Source organism: Penicillium brevicompactum (genome assembly GCF_028827555.1).
Source record: "Penicillium brevicompactum strain IBT 35665 chromosome Unknown utg000003l_segment0_segment0, whole genome shotgun sequence".
Classification (NCBI taxonomy): Eukaryota; Fungi; Ascomycota; class Eurotiomycetes; order Eurotiales; family Aspergillaceae; genus Penicillium; species Penicillium brevicompactum.
Genome location: NW_026623206.1, coordinates 4127120 through 4143847, shown reverse-complemented (window position 1 = coordinate 4143847; position 16728 = coordinate 4127120). Strand labels below are relative to the sequence as shown.

Here is a 16728-nt window from a genome sequence, read left to right as displayed (position 1 = left end):
TGATCATCTTTATTATTCCCCTTTTTGATTCCGTTGCCTTTCGCTGGCCAGTAAATCCGGTGTAGTTCCACAACTATACAGAACACTCCTGATATATATTGACTACTCTTGCTCCTATCTTTTACTATTCTGGGAAAAAAAACTTGTTATTTCATATGCTCAAGGGAAGGGTACATTGCACGAGCAGAGTGACTAATCTGGTTTGGTAAAAGAGTCAAATTGGTAAAATACACAGCGATAAACTCAGATAAACAAAAACACAAAATCGTGGCCAGCTGCTGCCCTGGTCAAGAATGCGGCTGGGAAGTCCAAAAATGAATTCTTTTTGGTAGGAAAATGCGGGGGCTGGTAAAGTAAATTCTAGTGTGCAAAACGAGTAACTACTAACAACTTGTTTATTCAAACCTTGGCTAAGCAGATTGTTCATTTCATCGAATCTACACCCCACTCTCCCTGCCATCACTATAATTGCCTGTTCATTACTATAGCTCAGTTCCCTCAACTAATTGCTCCATGCAATTGAACTTTCAAGTTTTAACTAGCTTTTTCTAGCTGAATATTACAAGATTTAATTAATCATGAGAAGATCTAAACAATGCGTAAGAAATCGCACACTTTTCAAGCTCGTCTTTCCCGAATTACCAGAAGTGATGCTTCAATGATCTGTTCGCTTCGATAAAAAATGGCCGTCAAAAAAAAAAAAAAAAAAAAAAAAAAACAATCTGCGGGGCAGATGGCGTCCGTTGAAGCCCAGCCATTTAACAACTACTGACAACTATTGTTTTGTTGTTTGAGATAATGTGAAAGGTCATGGGACTTCAACGTTTTTCATAGTTCGCTAAGGAGAGACATCCGTATCACATGATCATTCAACCTCCCAGTCTGCGAAGATATCATGCTTTTTGAAATGGTTTTTATTTTTATTTTTGTGAGGTTGGACTAAGGAGTAGAGAGTATATTGTATATCTGGGCTGGTCGTAGAAGCAAAATGTAAATCCATTATGTGCGATCAAGACAGCTGTCAAAGGAGACCGACCGACCAACAAATAAAATTATTCTAAACAACAAAATAAATTATCTTTTTTTCTATTTAATACTGAACTTGTCTTTTCTTTTAGTAGCCCTCGCAATTGCATAGAAATCATGACCACGCACTATATTCGAGGTTATCTATAAAAGAAAAGCCTCTTCAAAAAAGTCTTTTACTGTTCATGCTGTAGATAGAATGAACGCGAGTTTTTCAATTGCCTTGCTCAATAGTCTAATTCAGGAATACCGATGGCGTTGGCGAACTAGTACGGAGCCCTGTAAAAGATGAAATTTCACTCATCTCTCGAATCCTGATTTGCCTGTCTCATCAAATCGGGCTTCAACGCCAATACGATGAGATAACAAGACGACATGGGCATTTGTGATGTTCGCTCGAATCACAAAATCAGTCAGAAGGTTATTCAGCGAATTAAAATTAATATTAGAATTAACCTGGAGCCACGGATAATCCTGACGAAAGCAAGTTTGGAGTTTGCCGCAGCTGTCACGGAACTTTGTCGCGGCACTATAGATATGTGACCTTCCTGAACCTGTTCCTTTAGAAAAACGGAGCCAAGCCCTGTTGATATATGTAGTTAGTTATATATGTATGTGCAGATGAATAGCGTCAAAGAATCTATGGGGACCTCAGCGGATCCAATATCAGGTACTTTACTTGCAATAACTCATCATGTATATACACTAGTCCTGTCGACAGTGACTGGTGGATAAGTATGCCCATTAGGAAAGAACAATTTTCCATTCGCAGCATTTGTGGAGCTTCTTTTGAATGAATGCTTGCTGTCAATGACGTTTCGTGATTTGCGGCGGGTGCCATTCACGATCTCACTAAACTCTGGCAAGCTTTTAGCAGCAACAATGGTCTTCAATTGAGGGTGCCTACTTGAACAATCATTTTCATCGGGTAGACCATATACTCAGGGTTACGTGTGCAGCCATAATTATCATTGGACCACACCAAACACTGACGATGATTTCGGGCAGTTAAAGGACAACCCCAACGCCGAAAAAGATCTCATTCTTGAAGTGAGAGAAATCTACGCAGGTCTGGTCATGGCGGGAAAAAAATGGCATCGAAATCACTAGGAATATCTCGCAAATGGGCCAAAGGACAGTACTATTGCAAGAACCGTGGAAAGCCGTCACCTCGTTACACCAAGCACTCCTCTATGAACATTGATAAACCTCGTAGCATCCGCTGCCAACACCTGGGCATTGAGTAGGCCTTCTATGTCATGTAGCCTTCAGCAGCTTCGAGAAATCGCTCGATCTCTACTCGGTGATGGGTTTTGTCATTGAAATTAGACCGGCGCTCGAGTCGAGGAACCTAGTATGAACACCCGAGCTTCATGACAAGATTGATAGATCATCATGGACAGAACAATGTATTGTATGATGCTGATAGATTTCGACTCAACATGCGGTATCCAATTAACTTGGCAAATCGGACTTTCTTAACTCTACAGCGACACGCCCGATGTGAACCTTACCCACTTGAAAAGTGCCGAGCTGCACTCAAGCCTCGGAATTCCGGCAAAACTACCAATATTCAAAAAATTGTTCGCTTTGCATTTTGCCTTTTTCGTCTTTCCAATCAGGAGCAGGCGTTTTCCTCTCTGCAAACACATACACAAACGCACACACGAAGTCACCTACATCAAAATGTCTGTCGACCCCTCACTCCAAACTTTTCTCGCGTATCAGCACGGCGACGCACACACTCTCGAAACGACCGTGAAACAAGTTCAGCGCTTGGATGCCCTCGACAAGCTCAATATCGAGTTGTTCAAAGAGAGCGGATCAGATTATTATGTGATCGTCACAAGGGCAACGATCTTCCATCCGCAAGGAGGTGGTCAGCCTTCAGACACCGGTATCATGCAAAGTCCATCGGGAATTTTCAGGGTATGCGCCGTTCGGGTGGACGTTGTCAATCATGGTCGTGTACTTCATTTTGGCCATTTCGACGAAAAATCAGCCGGATTTGCCGAGGGCGATATTATCCTGCAAACAATCGATATTGAGAAACGCCTGTTCTATTCACGCCTCCATACCGCCGGCCACGTCCTCGGCGCTTCGGTCCGACATCTGCTTGAACATGAAATCCCAGACTTTGACGAACTAAAAGCGTCCCATTTCCCTGATTCGGCATCCTGCGAGTTCCAAGGTTTTATCGAGGCGAAATGGAAAGAACCAATCCAGGCCAGACTTGATAAATACGTGGCAAAGAAAGCTGACGTCCGTGTCGAGTGGTGGAGCGAGGAAGAACTCCGAAGTCGAGGTTTGGAACGACTGATTCCCGATCGTCGTCTGATTCCTGCGGGAGAAAAGATTCGAGTGGTTAATATCGTCGGGTTGGAGACATATCCTTGTGGAGGAACCCATGTCGCGACAACAGACTTGTGCGGCCCTGTAACGGTGAGACGGATCTCGAGGAAACAGGGGATTTCTCGAGTTAGCTATCATTTGCCATGATAGAGGATAGTACTTACAGTGTTATGGCGGTGATCATGTATTCATGCGCTATCTTCATAAATTGAAGTTGGTATGTTGAAGCACAGGTTTTCCAACAGGCAAGCCATCAAGATACGTGTATAGCTTTCCATAATAATTCTTTATTATCCTAGATATTTTAATAATGACCATGAAGCCGGTTCGAATCTAAAGCAGAACTGGAATAGGCAATCTGATAGGTTCGCTACAGGAGTTTTGAGGATTGCTCGCACGATCCCTTGGTGTTATTCACTTATGTAGGGCGTCAAAGTTTCCCGCAATATCCCTGCTCTTCTTTAGGAAGGCCAAGGCGATTGCTGGTCATGAAAAATCGTACCGATTGAAGCTATAAGTGGAGGACCGATATTAGGTTCCGGCAGGCGGGTCCTCAAAGCCACGGAAAGCGACGGCCAATCAAAGTGAGAAGTCGGAGTTACTTGCACTCTCACGTCTGGTAAGCGAGAGCCTACCACGCCAAAATGGCGAATCGCCGAGCGGCGCAAAAAAAAAAAAAAAAGTGAACTTGGATGCCGGGAAACCCCTCCAAAGAAAAGGCCCAGGATGCGTATAGCTCATGGTGACCTTTTAGCGCTGTATTTACCACCCGTCTGGTCGATCTGCAACATACTTAATGAGACCACAACTGTCTGTCCAGAATTATAGGCATATTCATAATCCTCTACAATTTGAACAAGTCGTGGCTCAATTTAGTCCCAGCATTTCGTTCCAAGTTTGCGTAAAGTCAGGTGACCATGATCTCCACTGTGGCGATCCGTCGCGCCATTCAAGCAGTGACCCCTCCAAAACTTCATGGGTCGAGTATAGGCGACCACTACCGGTATCTTGAAAAACGTCCTCAGCGCAACTAGACAGACATACAGTCTGCCTGGTCGTTTGTCGTTGTGAGACCAAGCAGGAGACCACTCCGGCGCATTCAACGATGGGGAATCGATCAAAGCGGGGACCAATAACTTGTTCGGGGTCAGCAGTGCAAGTCCTGCTAATTTCGCGACCGTGCAACTGACAACGTGCAGATGTTGGACCTGCAAAGCGCGGAAAGTCAAGTGCGATGAGAAGCCTGGCGGTTGTCGCGCATGCGCAAGGATAGGCGTCACTTGCGGTGGTTATAAGATCAAGTTGCGTTGGGTCTATTCCGAGGCAGACGAAAGGGCCAGGGGAGGTAAGGTCGAACGCACGGGTAGGAGGAGAATAAGTTCAGGTCGGTCTTCATTGCTTTAATTGGATGCATCTGCTGATTCTCAGACAAGGCCCTGAAAGCACTTTAAATTTCGATGATGAAGAAATTGACCACTTTTTATCCGAAATTGAAAATGCTTCTTCCATACGACTTTCCTCCGTCTGTGGTCCCTTTGCGATATTCACAGCGACTTGCCATAAGAGCGAACAAGCTTCAATTTCTGAACTGCCGTCGCCGGAGCCCGATTCTGACGAATCTAACGCTTTGGAGTGTAATGGGCAAACCCTTAACCAGGATAATGATTTGGCTATTGTACAGTCGCCTCATCGGCAACAGTTTGATGCCTTGGATTCCCTGTCTAGTGTGGTCCAGAACAATTCCCACGATGCTGCCCTTGATTTGATTAGAGAACCAGCGCAAGAGCTCATCCAAGTTTCCGAGAACGCAAACATTGGCTCTGAGCAATGCCATGGTCACCATATAACCTCCACGCCTTTTACTTCTTCGCGGTTTATACCTTTCCTATGCCGTCAGCCACAACAGCACATGTCAGACTACCCGGAAACAGATGCTCTTTTGCACCACTATTCGGCAAATGTTTCCGATATTCTTCAACCCCTGTTCCACCCTGACAACCCTTATCGCTCAATTTACGTCCCCGCGGCGCTAGAGGGTCTCTTTGGTTCGGAATCCACCATCAAAGTTGCCGTTCCAAATGTTAAACGATGCATATTCCACTCTCTCATCGCCACTGCTGCATTCCACCTTAGTGGCTGTAATTCGGCTCCAAAATACCATAAGATCGGTATTCGACATCAAGACGGAATTGGTTCTCATCTTGAGCAGTGCGTGAGCTGATGGACCGATTGGTGTCGGAGAACTCGAGATATGCCTGATCCTATATACCCCACCCAGCTGACGGAACAACGTACGATTAACCATCCGAGCTCGCTTGGCTGAATGGAGGGTATTAAAACATTTTTGCCAAGGATACGCCAAGAACTCCCAATGCAATGCTATTACGGGAATTGATGGTTACCTATGAATGCAATCGTTTAAATGAGGTTAATGATACGAATACGTCCCTCCGAGTGACTTGTCATAGACTCATGCACTTAATGCACGAGGTCAAAGCACCTGAAGGGTCTTGGAAGTCCGAACTACACCCGGATATACGAATCCCTATACGAAGATACAATCCTTGCCTAGTCTTCCTGCTTGCCCATATTTGCACTTACAAAGTGCGTCTGATATCACGGTTTAGGCACCGGTTAATTCTCTCGTATATAAAGAATCTACGCCCGATCTACTCCGACTTCGAAGAATAGGGGGCATTTCTGACTTGGCAACTCCAACATGCGTTAGATGATTTCTTGATCTTGCGTAAACCATCAGGGGCATCTTTCAGTAATAATATTGGCTAGTTTCAAATTACGCAGTAGCAATGAATCGGTCAATGATGTACCAACACGGAGGGTGACTGGTCATAGCCTCGTATTCGTATGCATTTCCATATACAAAGGCTGAAATCCTGTTTGATATGGCGAACAGTGCTTTCATTGAGGGCCGATCACTAACGGTTGCTACAGAGTACTTGGAGTAGGCTGAAATCCCCAGCAAATGAAGTCTTATAACCAACCTGCCATGCTGTCTTTCTTTTCTGCTAAGAGACAGGCTAAGCATCATGTTACCGAAACTCTTCCAATACTTGGCTGTGGTAGCAGCCCTACCAATTGTCTCAACGACTGTATCCTCAAATAACAGCGATGGAAACTTCACAAACCCTTCTGCTCAAGCTCGGCCATTCTTCAGGTACTGGCTACCAGACGCTAGTGTTGATCCAACAGTCGTAGCCTCTGATATCCGCTCCGCCGCGGACGTTGGCGCCGGAGGCATCGAGTTCGTCGCTTACTTCGGGTACGGAGGTGAGATTGGAGGAAGCCCGCCCGGGTCGGACTGGGTGACATATGGGTTCGGTAGTGCGCCGTTCCAGCATCTGTTGCAGGTAGCTTTGGAAGCTGCTAAGGAGAAAGGCATACTTGTGGATGTTGCATTAGGACCGAACCAAGGGCAGGGGGTGCCTGCGTCTTCGGATGATGATGGGATCCAATGGGATTTGGTAAGCGCAGTGTAACCTAGCCCTTGCATCTTTTCAATTGCTAATTTTGTTCGTGATAGGTGCCATTCGTCCAAAGAGTACCAGCCAATCAGACAAGTGTGCGTATCCCAGGATGGGGTGAAGGGGAAATAGTCTCCTGTGTCCTTGCTTCGGTAAACAGGAAGACAAACGTGTCCCTAGCTGGTGAATCTGGAACCTTCAGCGCCATACCGCCGCAGGGTTCATACCTCGAGTTGGTCCTAGACGAGACGTCCCTACAAGACATGACACACGATGTCTCGTCAGATGGAATCTTAGCAATACCGTCGTCGTGCTCGTCACGCTATCTCTATATGTTCTCGTTCTATCAGAGGAGGAGCTTACATAAAGCCCTCGAGGTAAGGTCTAACAGAACGGACACGATCCTTGCCAATGGCTCGTTTGTGGTGGACCATTTCAGCAAGCAGGGAGCCAGAACAATGATCAATTACTGGGATAATCAAATCCTTACGGAGGAGATACGAAAACTCCTAGGGGATGTGGGAAACTATGGTATGTTTTGTAGACCCTTTAACGAAGAAGCCATGTTTACCACAATTCCTAGGCTGGGAGGACAGCATGGAATTTCGGTGCAACATATCTTGGACACCAAACTTGCCGAATGCGTTCTACGACAAGTTTGGATACTCCCTCGGGAAATATCTACCACTCCTCATGTTCGGTCAGAACAATATAATGGCGCAAGCCAGTAACCCTGGGTTGGTGAAGGCAGTCTTCAAGAATTACCATACCACCGAAAAACATATCAACGACTATCGCTCCGTGCTAGCAGATGGGTATGGGAGTTACTTGGCCACGTTACGAGGCTGGCTGAACCAGGGTCTGGGACTCCAATACTCAGCACAGGTCTCGTATAACCTGCCTCTAGACGCATTGACGAACGTTCCTTTGGTAGATGCCCCGGAGTGCGAGAGCCTGCAGTGGAGAAACAATATCGACGGGTACCGACAGTTCACCGGTGCTGCATATCTAGCCGGGAAAAATGTCGTATCGAACGAGATGGGAGCTTTTATGTCCCGCGCATACTCTCTGACAATACCAGAGTTGCTGAACAGCGTGAACAAAGCTTTCGCGGGAGGTATTAATAGGGTCGTTCTGCATGGCCAGCCGTATAGTGGGGACTATTACGGCACTACCTGGCCGGGAAGCACGCCCTTCCAATATTTATTCGCCGATATGTATTCCCCGAAGCAGCCTTCGTGGATGCATGGGTTTGATGAGGCCAAGGGCTACATATCCAGGGTGCAGTTTATACAGCGACAAGGAATTCCGAGATTTGATGTAGCTTTTATCAACAAAGATTCCGCTACAGACCCCTATTGGGCTGCAAAATACAGCCAGGATGACCTTCTTGACACTGGTATGGGGTCCTGTTCCAATGACTCGAATCTTCGCCGACTAATATTCGTCCAGGTTTTATATACACATATCTTTCTCCCGATAACCTCGACTTCCCGAAAGCCTCTGTCGACAATGGCATGTTTGCTATGCAGGGCCCTGCCATCAAAGCAATCGTCGTCACATACGATGCGAGTATGACTGTATCCGCTGTCCGGAGGCTAAAGGACTACGCTACGAAGGGATTGCCCATCATTCTTTCCGGTGGTAGCGCAAAGTATTACCCAACCTCCAATGATGGGGGATTTGAGGCATTTAGGGCAGGTCTTCAGGAACTGGCCAATGCAACGAGTGTCCGGACCACAAGGAGTGGCGATGTTGCGAAAGCTCTCGTCTCGCATGGCGTCTCTCCTCGTGTCAGTGTCCAGACAAACGGTACGTGGCATATAACTTGGCGCGAGGACAAGGAAGCCCAAGTGGACTATGCCTTCATCTTTTGTGATGGAGGTGGCTCTCAAGGTGAAATCAGAGTCACAACCGACAAGATCCCTTATTCCTTCAATGCCTGGACTGGAGAACGCCAACCACTAGTGCAGTACAAGGGTCGGGCTGGTGGCATTCTCATCCCCCTGACGCTGAAAGCCAACCAAACCACTATACTAGCATTCAGCACCCAACCCTTGGACGGCATATACACACCCTCTATTCATGTCGAGTCTGCTCCCAACTCAGTCCTTGGCTACCACCTTGACCACGAAGGTGGAGCCGTTGCCCATCTGGCTCACACTGCCAACAAGACAGCTCACGAATTAGTACTGTCCGACAACTCGACTAGAACCGTTCCAAACACATCGGCTATCTCAAGCTCATTCCTGATTCGAAACTGGACACTCACGGTAGAGCGCTGGGAAGCCCCTGGGAACATGCAAAACGCCTCCATGATAGCATCAGCCCGCAATACAACGCACCATCTTCCCTCTTTACTTTCATGGACGGAGATTCCCGGCCTCATCAACGCCTCTGGAATCGGGTATTACAGGTCCCGATTCACTTGGCATGCCGACTACCAAAACCAGTTTGGAGCTTATATTACGTTCTCCCGTATCCTCCACGCAGTTCAAGTCTTCGTAAACCGGAAAAAGATCCCACCCATCGACCCAACTACAGGAACTGCTGATATCGGAGCCTATCTGCGGGATGGCGAGAATGAGCTGTTGGTTGTGGTTCCGACCACGATGTGGAATTATCTAAAGAGCATCTTCCCTAAGATTACCGAGTCGGGCGCGCCTCCGTTGTTAAGTCGCTTAGCTGCCCTAGTTGGCTTGCCTAATATCGTTCCCAATGGGTTGGTGGGTGAGGTTTCTATTACGCCATACTTGTCGTTTGCGCTTGATATATAAACTCGCTATGTGTTGAAATATATGTCTAGACAGTGGTATCTTGGCAAGAAGCGTATGTCAATGAACGAGGTGTTTTAATTCTGATTCTCTGAAGGTGTAAATCTACAGCTATTTGTAGCAGTAAAATTACATTAAGCGAGAGTGCGATGGATCTGCAAGAGTTCAATGTTACAGAGCATCCAATAAACACTACAGGGCTGCTGCGCACGAATCCGGAATTGAGGCCTCAGGCTTGCTGATCCAATATCTCAACACTATGTTGCAGACATACCGATTACTTCAGTTTGAATACAGTTTCAAGAAGTGATGATGTACGCTGTTCTGTTGTTCACTTATAAAGAGGAACCGAGCATGAGCCACGAACTACTGAAAGTGGTATATATGAATAGAAGAATTGGAAATGTCTATCTTGTGGAGATTTGAAAGTATTTGCAATTATAGGTCAATCTTCTGGCCCTGAGTTACTACATGGTTCCATAGAATTCTGTGATAGAGCAGCAAGCGCTTAGAAGTACTTATGCAGTTTGTGTGACCAGAGAGATTTATAAAAAGCTGAGCGAAACTATACATATCTACGGCGTCTTCATAATTCTTTGCTGCTCCAACTGAATTAACATCATAGCGTCTTTTCTTCTCGCCGGATCTGCCTCGATTTCAAAGTTGTTAGAATTGATACTAATAACACGTAAAAACGGGTTCAAATTGCCGCTCCAAAGCCACTTGCAGCTTCGACCCACGGTCTGTTTACTATGAAACCCGCAATTGGGGCAACATGGTAGAGACCAGACACTCCGGACATGTTTTATCGCTTTTGTTACGATCCCATAACTCGGAGAGACTGCCTTAGATATGAGGGTAAAGGTTCAGAAACATGTTTTCTAATCGGAAAAAATGGGCTGATAATAATTATGCTGTTAGTTGATAGAGCTTTCATGCTCTTGGGGTAATTGTGACTAAGCACTCACCTCCACCCCTCCAGGGTGTAGGTGAGCCCACACTGGTTAACAAACCCACACCTATTAACAAAATATCGTTATTTCAATTTCAAACCTATTTTTCACCACCAAAACTATGCCGATTTCCTCCGAAAAAGAAGAGATCCTTCTCTCAAATGCCCTCGAAGCCTATAAATCAGGTCACTTTACCAGTATTCCGGCCGCAGCCTCTCATTTTGGCGTCTCGAAGTGGAAGCTTCGGTACCGAAAGGAAGGCAGGGCAAATGGAAAAGGCCGTGCAGCCACCAAAAAAGCCCTAAATTCCTCACAAGAAGCCTCTCTTATTCGCTGGATTGAGCACCTTAATTCAGTATATACACCACCAAATGCTAGTGATATTGAGGGTGCTGCAAATCGTATTTTACGATATTGTGGTTAGACCTCGCCACAACCGGTTCATGGGTAGGCAAATCCCAACCGCACCCCCCAACCGCGCTAATTATACTTAGGCAGAATGCCAACCGCACCGCACCGCAAACCCGCATGGTTATACCGCGGTCAACCGCAGAAAAACCGTACTGCATAACTGACCTAATTAGGCCATGCCAAGCTGCATAAACTTGCTGATTCATATTAACAAATTACCGTTATCTACAACTGTTTTGGTTTGTAAGGGTCAACACAATATTTCCGGTGATATTCATATATCATCGCAAGAAAATTTTAGGAAAATTGGTTGTATCGAGTAGAACGTGAGTTTGAGATTGCATCTTACCAGTCTTTAAGCGATCCAAATGTCGCGGTGGGCGGTGGTGGCAGGAATCGTCGATAACATGTTATTTGGTAGTAGAAATATATGTCGGATTGACGGATACTGGTATGTGCTAGTATTGAGGTGTCCCATTGAGATGCATTGATTGTTCTATCTGGATCTTGCTGTTGAAGTGTTATCAGATCTCAGGAGTCGTTCCTAGCGTGTTACAACGCTGGTATGCCGAGCGTACCCCGTTTACCATACAGAGACAAAGAGGGAATGGGTACTTGATGAATAACCCTGTTCTTAGTGGTAAAATACCACCCCTCAGTTCGACACACCCCCTCAGCGAGTGCCCTTTCTGCTCTTGCAGATGTGTGCGTTAGACCTCGCCCATCACCAGATGTTGCCGTATATCCTCCATACCCATCGATTGCATGAAACCGAGATGCTTTTGGCGGGGTAGTAGCTTTGTGAGACCATCAGCTATCATATCGGCGGTTCTCACCCAGTGTACGTTGATGCGCTTGCTCTGAACTTCTTGCCGAAGCCAGTGCTGGTGTATGTCAACATGGCGGAGCTTCGTGCGCAGTTGAGGTGTTTCTTTTTCGAGAATCCCGATAGTCTGTTGGTTGTCGCATTTGATGCTTAGCTCGTGCTCAGGGTCGAAGCGTATTGCTTTGAATAGCCGTTTCCACATGGCCACGGTCCTGGCAGCTTCTGAAATCGAGAGGAGCTCAGCTTCGGTTGTACTGGTAGTCACCGTACGCTGCTTGCTGGCCTTCCAATCGACAGGGCCTCCAAACATCATACATGTGTATCCTTCAGAGCTTTTCTGATCAGGATTATCGGCGAATGAGGCGTCGCTAAAGAACTGAACTGCCTCTGGTATCTGACTATTTTTCTGTGATCGATCGCGCGCTCTGTACGCGATTGCCGATGTCCGAGTGTTGTAAAGGTACGAGATGACTCTATTGATCGCATCAAGGTGCTGGGGACCGGGATTTGTGAGGAATTGAGCGAGTGTAGCCGTCGCTTTCGCCGAGTCCGGTCTAGTGATTGTCGTTGCATATTGGGCTGAGCCAACCTTCTCCTGGTACTCGTGAATGTGTTGAGGGGTCGCCTGGCCGTCAAATGGCTTGAGTGAGTAACTAGGAAGTGGTGTATCGTATCTGCGAGATCCGGTGAGATGGTAACGGTGAGCCATCGAGGATATATATGAATCCTGACAGAGCCAGAGGGCCATCTGTTGTCTGTCACGGATAATGCGTATCCCGAGGAACCACTGCGCCTCTCCCATATCTCGAAGCTCCCAGTGTTTGCTGAGCTGTTCTCTTAGGTTTTCGGCTGCCGTATGCTTTGAAGCATGGTTTACGATGATGATATCGTCAACATAGAAGAATACGATGATGCCGTCCGCTGCAAAGAGGCAGATATCTTCCTGTACTACCTGCAAGCCTAGAGATGTGAAGATCTTAGACGCTTCTCGTTGCCATAGGCGTGGAGATTTCCGTAGGCCGTAAAGAGCTCTAAGAAGCTTCCAGCACTTGGTTTTGCCATCTTTGTCAAATCCTGGTGGTAATGAGACGTATACAATCTCATCTAGTAGGCTGTTGAGGAATGCGTTGACAGCATCGTATTGGCGTGTGTCCAGATCGAATGCAGCGACCAGGGCGAACACAGCACGTGCGGTTCGGACTGCGAGAGTAGCTGAGTACTTTTCTTCTGCCGTCATCCGTTGGAGATCTCCTCGTACGCACAGCCTCGCTTTCAGCTTGCTCAGGAACCCATTGCTATCAAATTTATAAGTGAAGACCCATTTGAGAGGTAGGATCTGAATGCTGCGGTCTGTTGGACGCTGTACTACCTCGAAGGTGCTTTTGCGAGTGAGTGTGTCAACTTCAAGGCCTGCAGCGGCAAGAAACCCCTTGTGATATTGATGGTTGATCATCTCCTTCCAGTTCTGAGGCTCTGAAGGCAGATCATCGCGGTGCACGAGGTTATGAAGGTGAGGAGCGTTTAGTCCTGTTGCGAACGCTGCTAAGACACCTTCATGATAGTCTTCTGGCTCTTCTAGCACGGCGGTAAATGCCTGGTCCACTGGTTTCCTGTTCCGTGCTCCAGTGACGATGTTTTGATCCGATACATCTCCCACGATATCTCTTGGTGCTCTTGAACGTGCTGTCTCACGTTGAGCGGGCCCTCGATCCCCGGGAAATGCTCCTTGAGATGATTGCTGCGCCTGAGGCGCCGGCAGAAGCTGTGGCTCTGCCGAGGGCGTTAGAGACGGTGTGACCGTCTGTTGAGGTTGGCCCGGTGACTTCGGTGGTTCAAAGGTATTTTCCTGGCGTTGAACGTCCGGTATGGCCTCTGGCGACTGCTGAGTGCTTTTACTAGCTGGCTCGTTTGTTTCTGGCTGATTGACAAGCTGTGTGAGCTGCTCGATATCCTCATGCTCGTCTTCACCGATTTCCCATGGCATAGCTTCGATTACGTCGCTAATAGGTGGCTTTTCTAGTTCTTTGGGGTCATATCGTAGATTCTCATCGAATACTACGTCCCTGACTTCTCGCACGGCTCCTCTGTGCGGAAACCACACTCGCCAGATGTTCGAGGCTGTGTAGCCTACTAAATATCCGATATCCGCGCGCGGCTCCATCTTGTGGCTCTTTGGAATACCCTGGCGGCGCACGTAAGCGCGGCATCCGTATAGCCGCAGATTTGAGAGGTTGATGCGCTGTTTTGGCTGTGCGTGGTCGATTCCTGTTGCCTCAGCGTATGGAATAATCCACTGACCGTTTGGAAGCTTAGTGGGCGATCTGTTGATGATGTATATAGCTGCTTTGACGGCTTCTGACCAGAGAGCCTTCGGAAGGCCTGCTTCTAGCAGTAAGGCTCGTGCCCTCGCAATTATCACCCCCCCCAGATCGTTCACTGAAGCTGTTCATCTCTGGTGTGCCCACCACACTGTGTTCCACGATGAAGCCACATTCACGAAGGAAATCTTCTACCGTGCGGCCGGCAGCGCGCTCGTTATCATAGCGAAAGGCTCGAATTGGCAGCTTCAATTGTGTTATTGCGAACGCGACAAAATGCTTGACTGCATCCTGACAACCACTCTTCTTCTCGTGTGTAGAGGCGGCATGTAAGCGTATCCCTTCGACGTAGAAGTGTGTCATCCACTTATCATCGTTGTATGCTGTCTCGATCCGCACAAGGTCAAAGTGAATTCGACCATATCTGCCGTACTTGGTTCCATGAACTCTTCTCGAGATTTGGCGCTTTGCGCTAGTCATTTGACAGACTTCACATCTCTCAGGATTGCTGATAGCATTATCGATATGTTGACCAGTGATCTTGATTCCATCAACGAGTTCTGCAAGTTTCTGGATACGCTGATCATACATATGACCTAGGCGTTGATGCCAACGCTCGGCCGTGGCTGAGGATATTAGTGGTTTTTGTGAATGCTTGACTGTCGCGAACCCAGCCGGAATTGGCCGGTATTCGAGTACGTATAGCCCACATTTCTCCTCGAGCTTTGCAATAGGCTGACCGCAGTGAACGAGTGCTAGTAACTCGATGTTCATGATGAATCCCTTGCTCTTCAGTCTCGACGCGGATAGTAGGTTCGTGTGGAATCCTGGCGAATACCGTACGTCCGAGACCTCTCCGATAGAGGTCTTTCCGGTCTCGGGGTCTGTGAGGTTCACTCTCACCGTTCCAAAGCCTTGAATTCTTGTAGAAGCGTCTCCGGTGATGACAGTGTAGTCAGCAGGAGTGAATGAGACGAATCTCTCGCGATCGTTGCTGATGTGAGTATTCGCGCCGGTATCAACGATCCAGCTACTCTTTAGCGGAAACTCATCACCCTCTTGCGCCGCTTGTACCGCAAGATCATGCGAAAACATAGAGATGATCTGTGCGATCGACCGTTGATCTTCTGAGGCTGCAAACTGAGCTGACTCGGTCTTGGTTAGCTTTGCGATGGCTTCCTGGTCCTGGAGACTCATCCTCTTGATGAATTCAGGGATTTTCTTCTCCACAGCTTCGTTCGGGTTCCAGCCTTCTGGCCTCAGCGATTTGTTGAGATAGTAGCACTGCTGATACGTATGGGCGCCATTACCACACGGGCACCGTGTACGGTACGTTTTCTCCGGTGGTTTGGACTTATTTTGACCAAGTCTCGCCTCATGCTGACCATCTAGCGTGGCAAGTGCAACCTTCGACGATCCCTTCTTCGCTGACTGTCCAAGAGCCTTACGACGTGATCGGTATGAGGAGATAACGTCATGGAAGGATATATCGTGTATGAGGATTTTCTCCTGCCACGCGGTACAGAATACGTCATCTATAGGCTGAATAGCGCGCAGGAAGTCTCGGATAGCGTACTTGACATTGTATACCACATCAGGTACATCTGCACACTTTGCTTCCTCATATAGACTCGTCCATAGACTCGTCCACTGAGTGAGCCAGTGATCTGTATTGACGTTATTCGCTGGTTGTTTGATCATGGCTCTCCACGCAACTCGAAGCTCTTCGGTCCGGGTCTCTGGCTTTGGCTTGAATTCACGAGCTAGCCTGACAAGCTTCTGATGCGGCGAAACCTCATCGACAGTGAGATAGTGATACTCGGTTGCGAGAGAACGTGTGATTAGACTGTTCATGCGTGCCATCACCTTCAGCAGACGCACCCGTTGACTCTCACGCCTATCGTAGGCTTGAATGCGTCGAGTCCACTGGGTAAATTCCTTCTCTGTGAGTTCAAACTCATCCTCCACGTCTTCGCGAATACTGCTAGGTTGAGGCTCTTGGGCGGCCTCCGGAACCTGTCGTACGCTCTCTTCGGAAAGATCTGGATTCAAGTATTCCCACACATCTTCGGAGATAGCTGCTGATCGTATATGGCCTATCCAGACTCTCCATTGACCTTCCGACCGTAGTCGCTGGTCCTGAGGCACTGCCCTCAGTTCTTCTGAGTAGAGGCTTTCTGACATCCTTATACTGCTTTCCCTATTATATCCTATCGTTCGGTTCGCAATCGGTCGTCGGCAACGCTCGCATGTGCCGTTTTTGGGGTGACCGGGCGATTCAGGGGTATCCGAGATCTGCGGAAGATTATACGCGCTGCTAAGATATAGAGCAGAGAGGTCTGATATATCTTAATGGATATCGCAACGGGCAATCGGGCTCATAACTGTCGGATTGACGGATACTGGTATGTGCCAGTATTGAGGTGTCCCATTGAGATGCCTTGATTGTTCTATCTGGATCTTGCTGTTGAAGTGTTATCAGATCTCAGGAGTCGTTCCTAGCGTGTTACAACGCTGGTATGCCGAGCGTACCCCGTTTACCATACAGAGACAAAGAGGGAATGGGTACTTGATGAATAACCCTGT

General features: G+C 47.5%; 4 protein-coding genes across 4 annotated transcripts; 3 read left to right on the top strand and 1 right to left on the bottom strand.

Moving 5' to 3' along the window:
• Positions 1-2712: 2712 nt before the first annotated feature.
• N7506_005383 (uncharacterized protein) lies at positions 2713-3525 on the top strand (the record flags this gene model as incomplete). The annotated part of the gene is made up of 1 exon (XM_056954677.1): positions 2713-3525. One exon carries the CDS (start codon positions 2713-2715, stop codon positions 3523-3525), a length of 813 nt encoding a protein of 270 aa, XP_056813566.1.
• A 770-nt stretch (positions 3526-4295) lies between these two features.
• Positions 4296-5599, top strand: N7506_005382 (Zn(II)2Cys6 transcription factor domain-containing protein; the record flags this gene model as incomplete). The annotated part of the gene is made up of 3 exons (XM_056954676.1): positions 4296-4381; positions 4578-4741; positions 4812-5599. The coding sequence occupies 3 exons, from the start codon at positions 4296-4298 to the stop codon at positions 5597-5599; spliced, it is 1038 nt and encodes a 345-aa protein (XP_056813565.1).
• Positions 5600-6425: 826 nt separating this feature from the next.
• On the top strand, positions 6426-9637 carry N7506_005381 (Glycoside hydrolase family 2 N-terminal; the record flags this gene model as incomplete). The annotated part of the gene is made up of 4 exons (XM_056954675.1): positions 6426-6860; positions 6920-7391; positions 7444-8259; positions 8313-9637. The coding sequence occupies 4 exons, from the start codon at positions 6426-6428 to the stop codon at positions 9635-9637; spliced, it is 3048 nt and encodes a 1015-aa protein (XP_056813564.1).
• A 3491-nt stretch (positions 9638-13128) lies between these two features.
• On the bottom strand, positions 13129-16326 carry N7506_005380 (GAG-pre-integrase domain-containing protein; the record flags this gene model as incomplete). The annotated part of the gene is made up of 3 exons (XM_056954674.1): positions 13129-13167; positions 13194-14203; positions 14244-16326. The coding sequence occupies 3 exons, from the start codon at positions 16324-16326 to the stop codon at positions 13129-13131; spliced, it is 3132 nt and encodes a 1043-aa protein (XP_056813563.1).
• Positions 16327-16728: the final 402 nt, after the last annotated feature.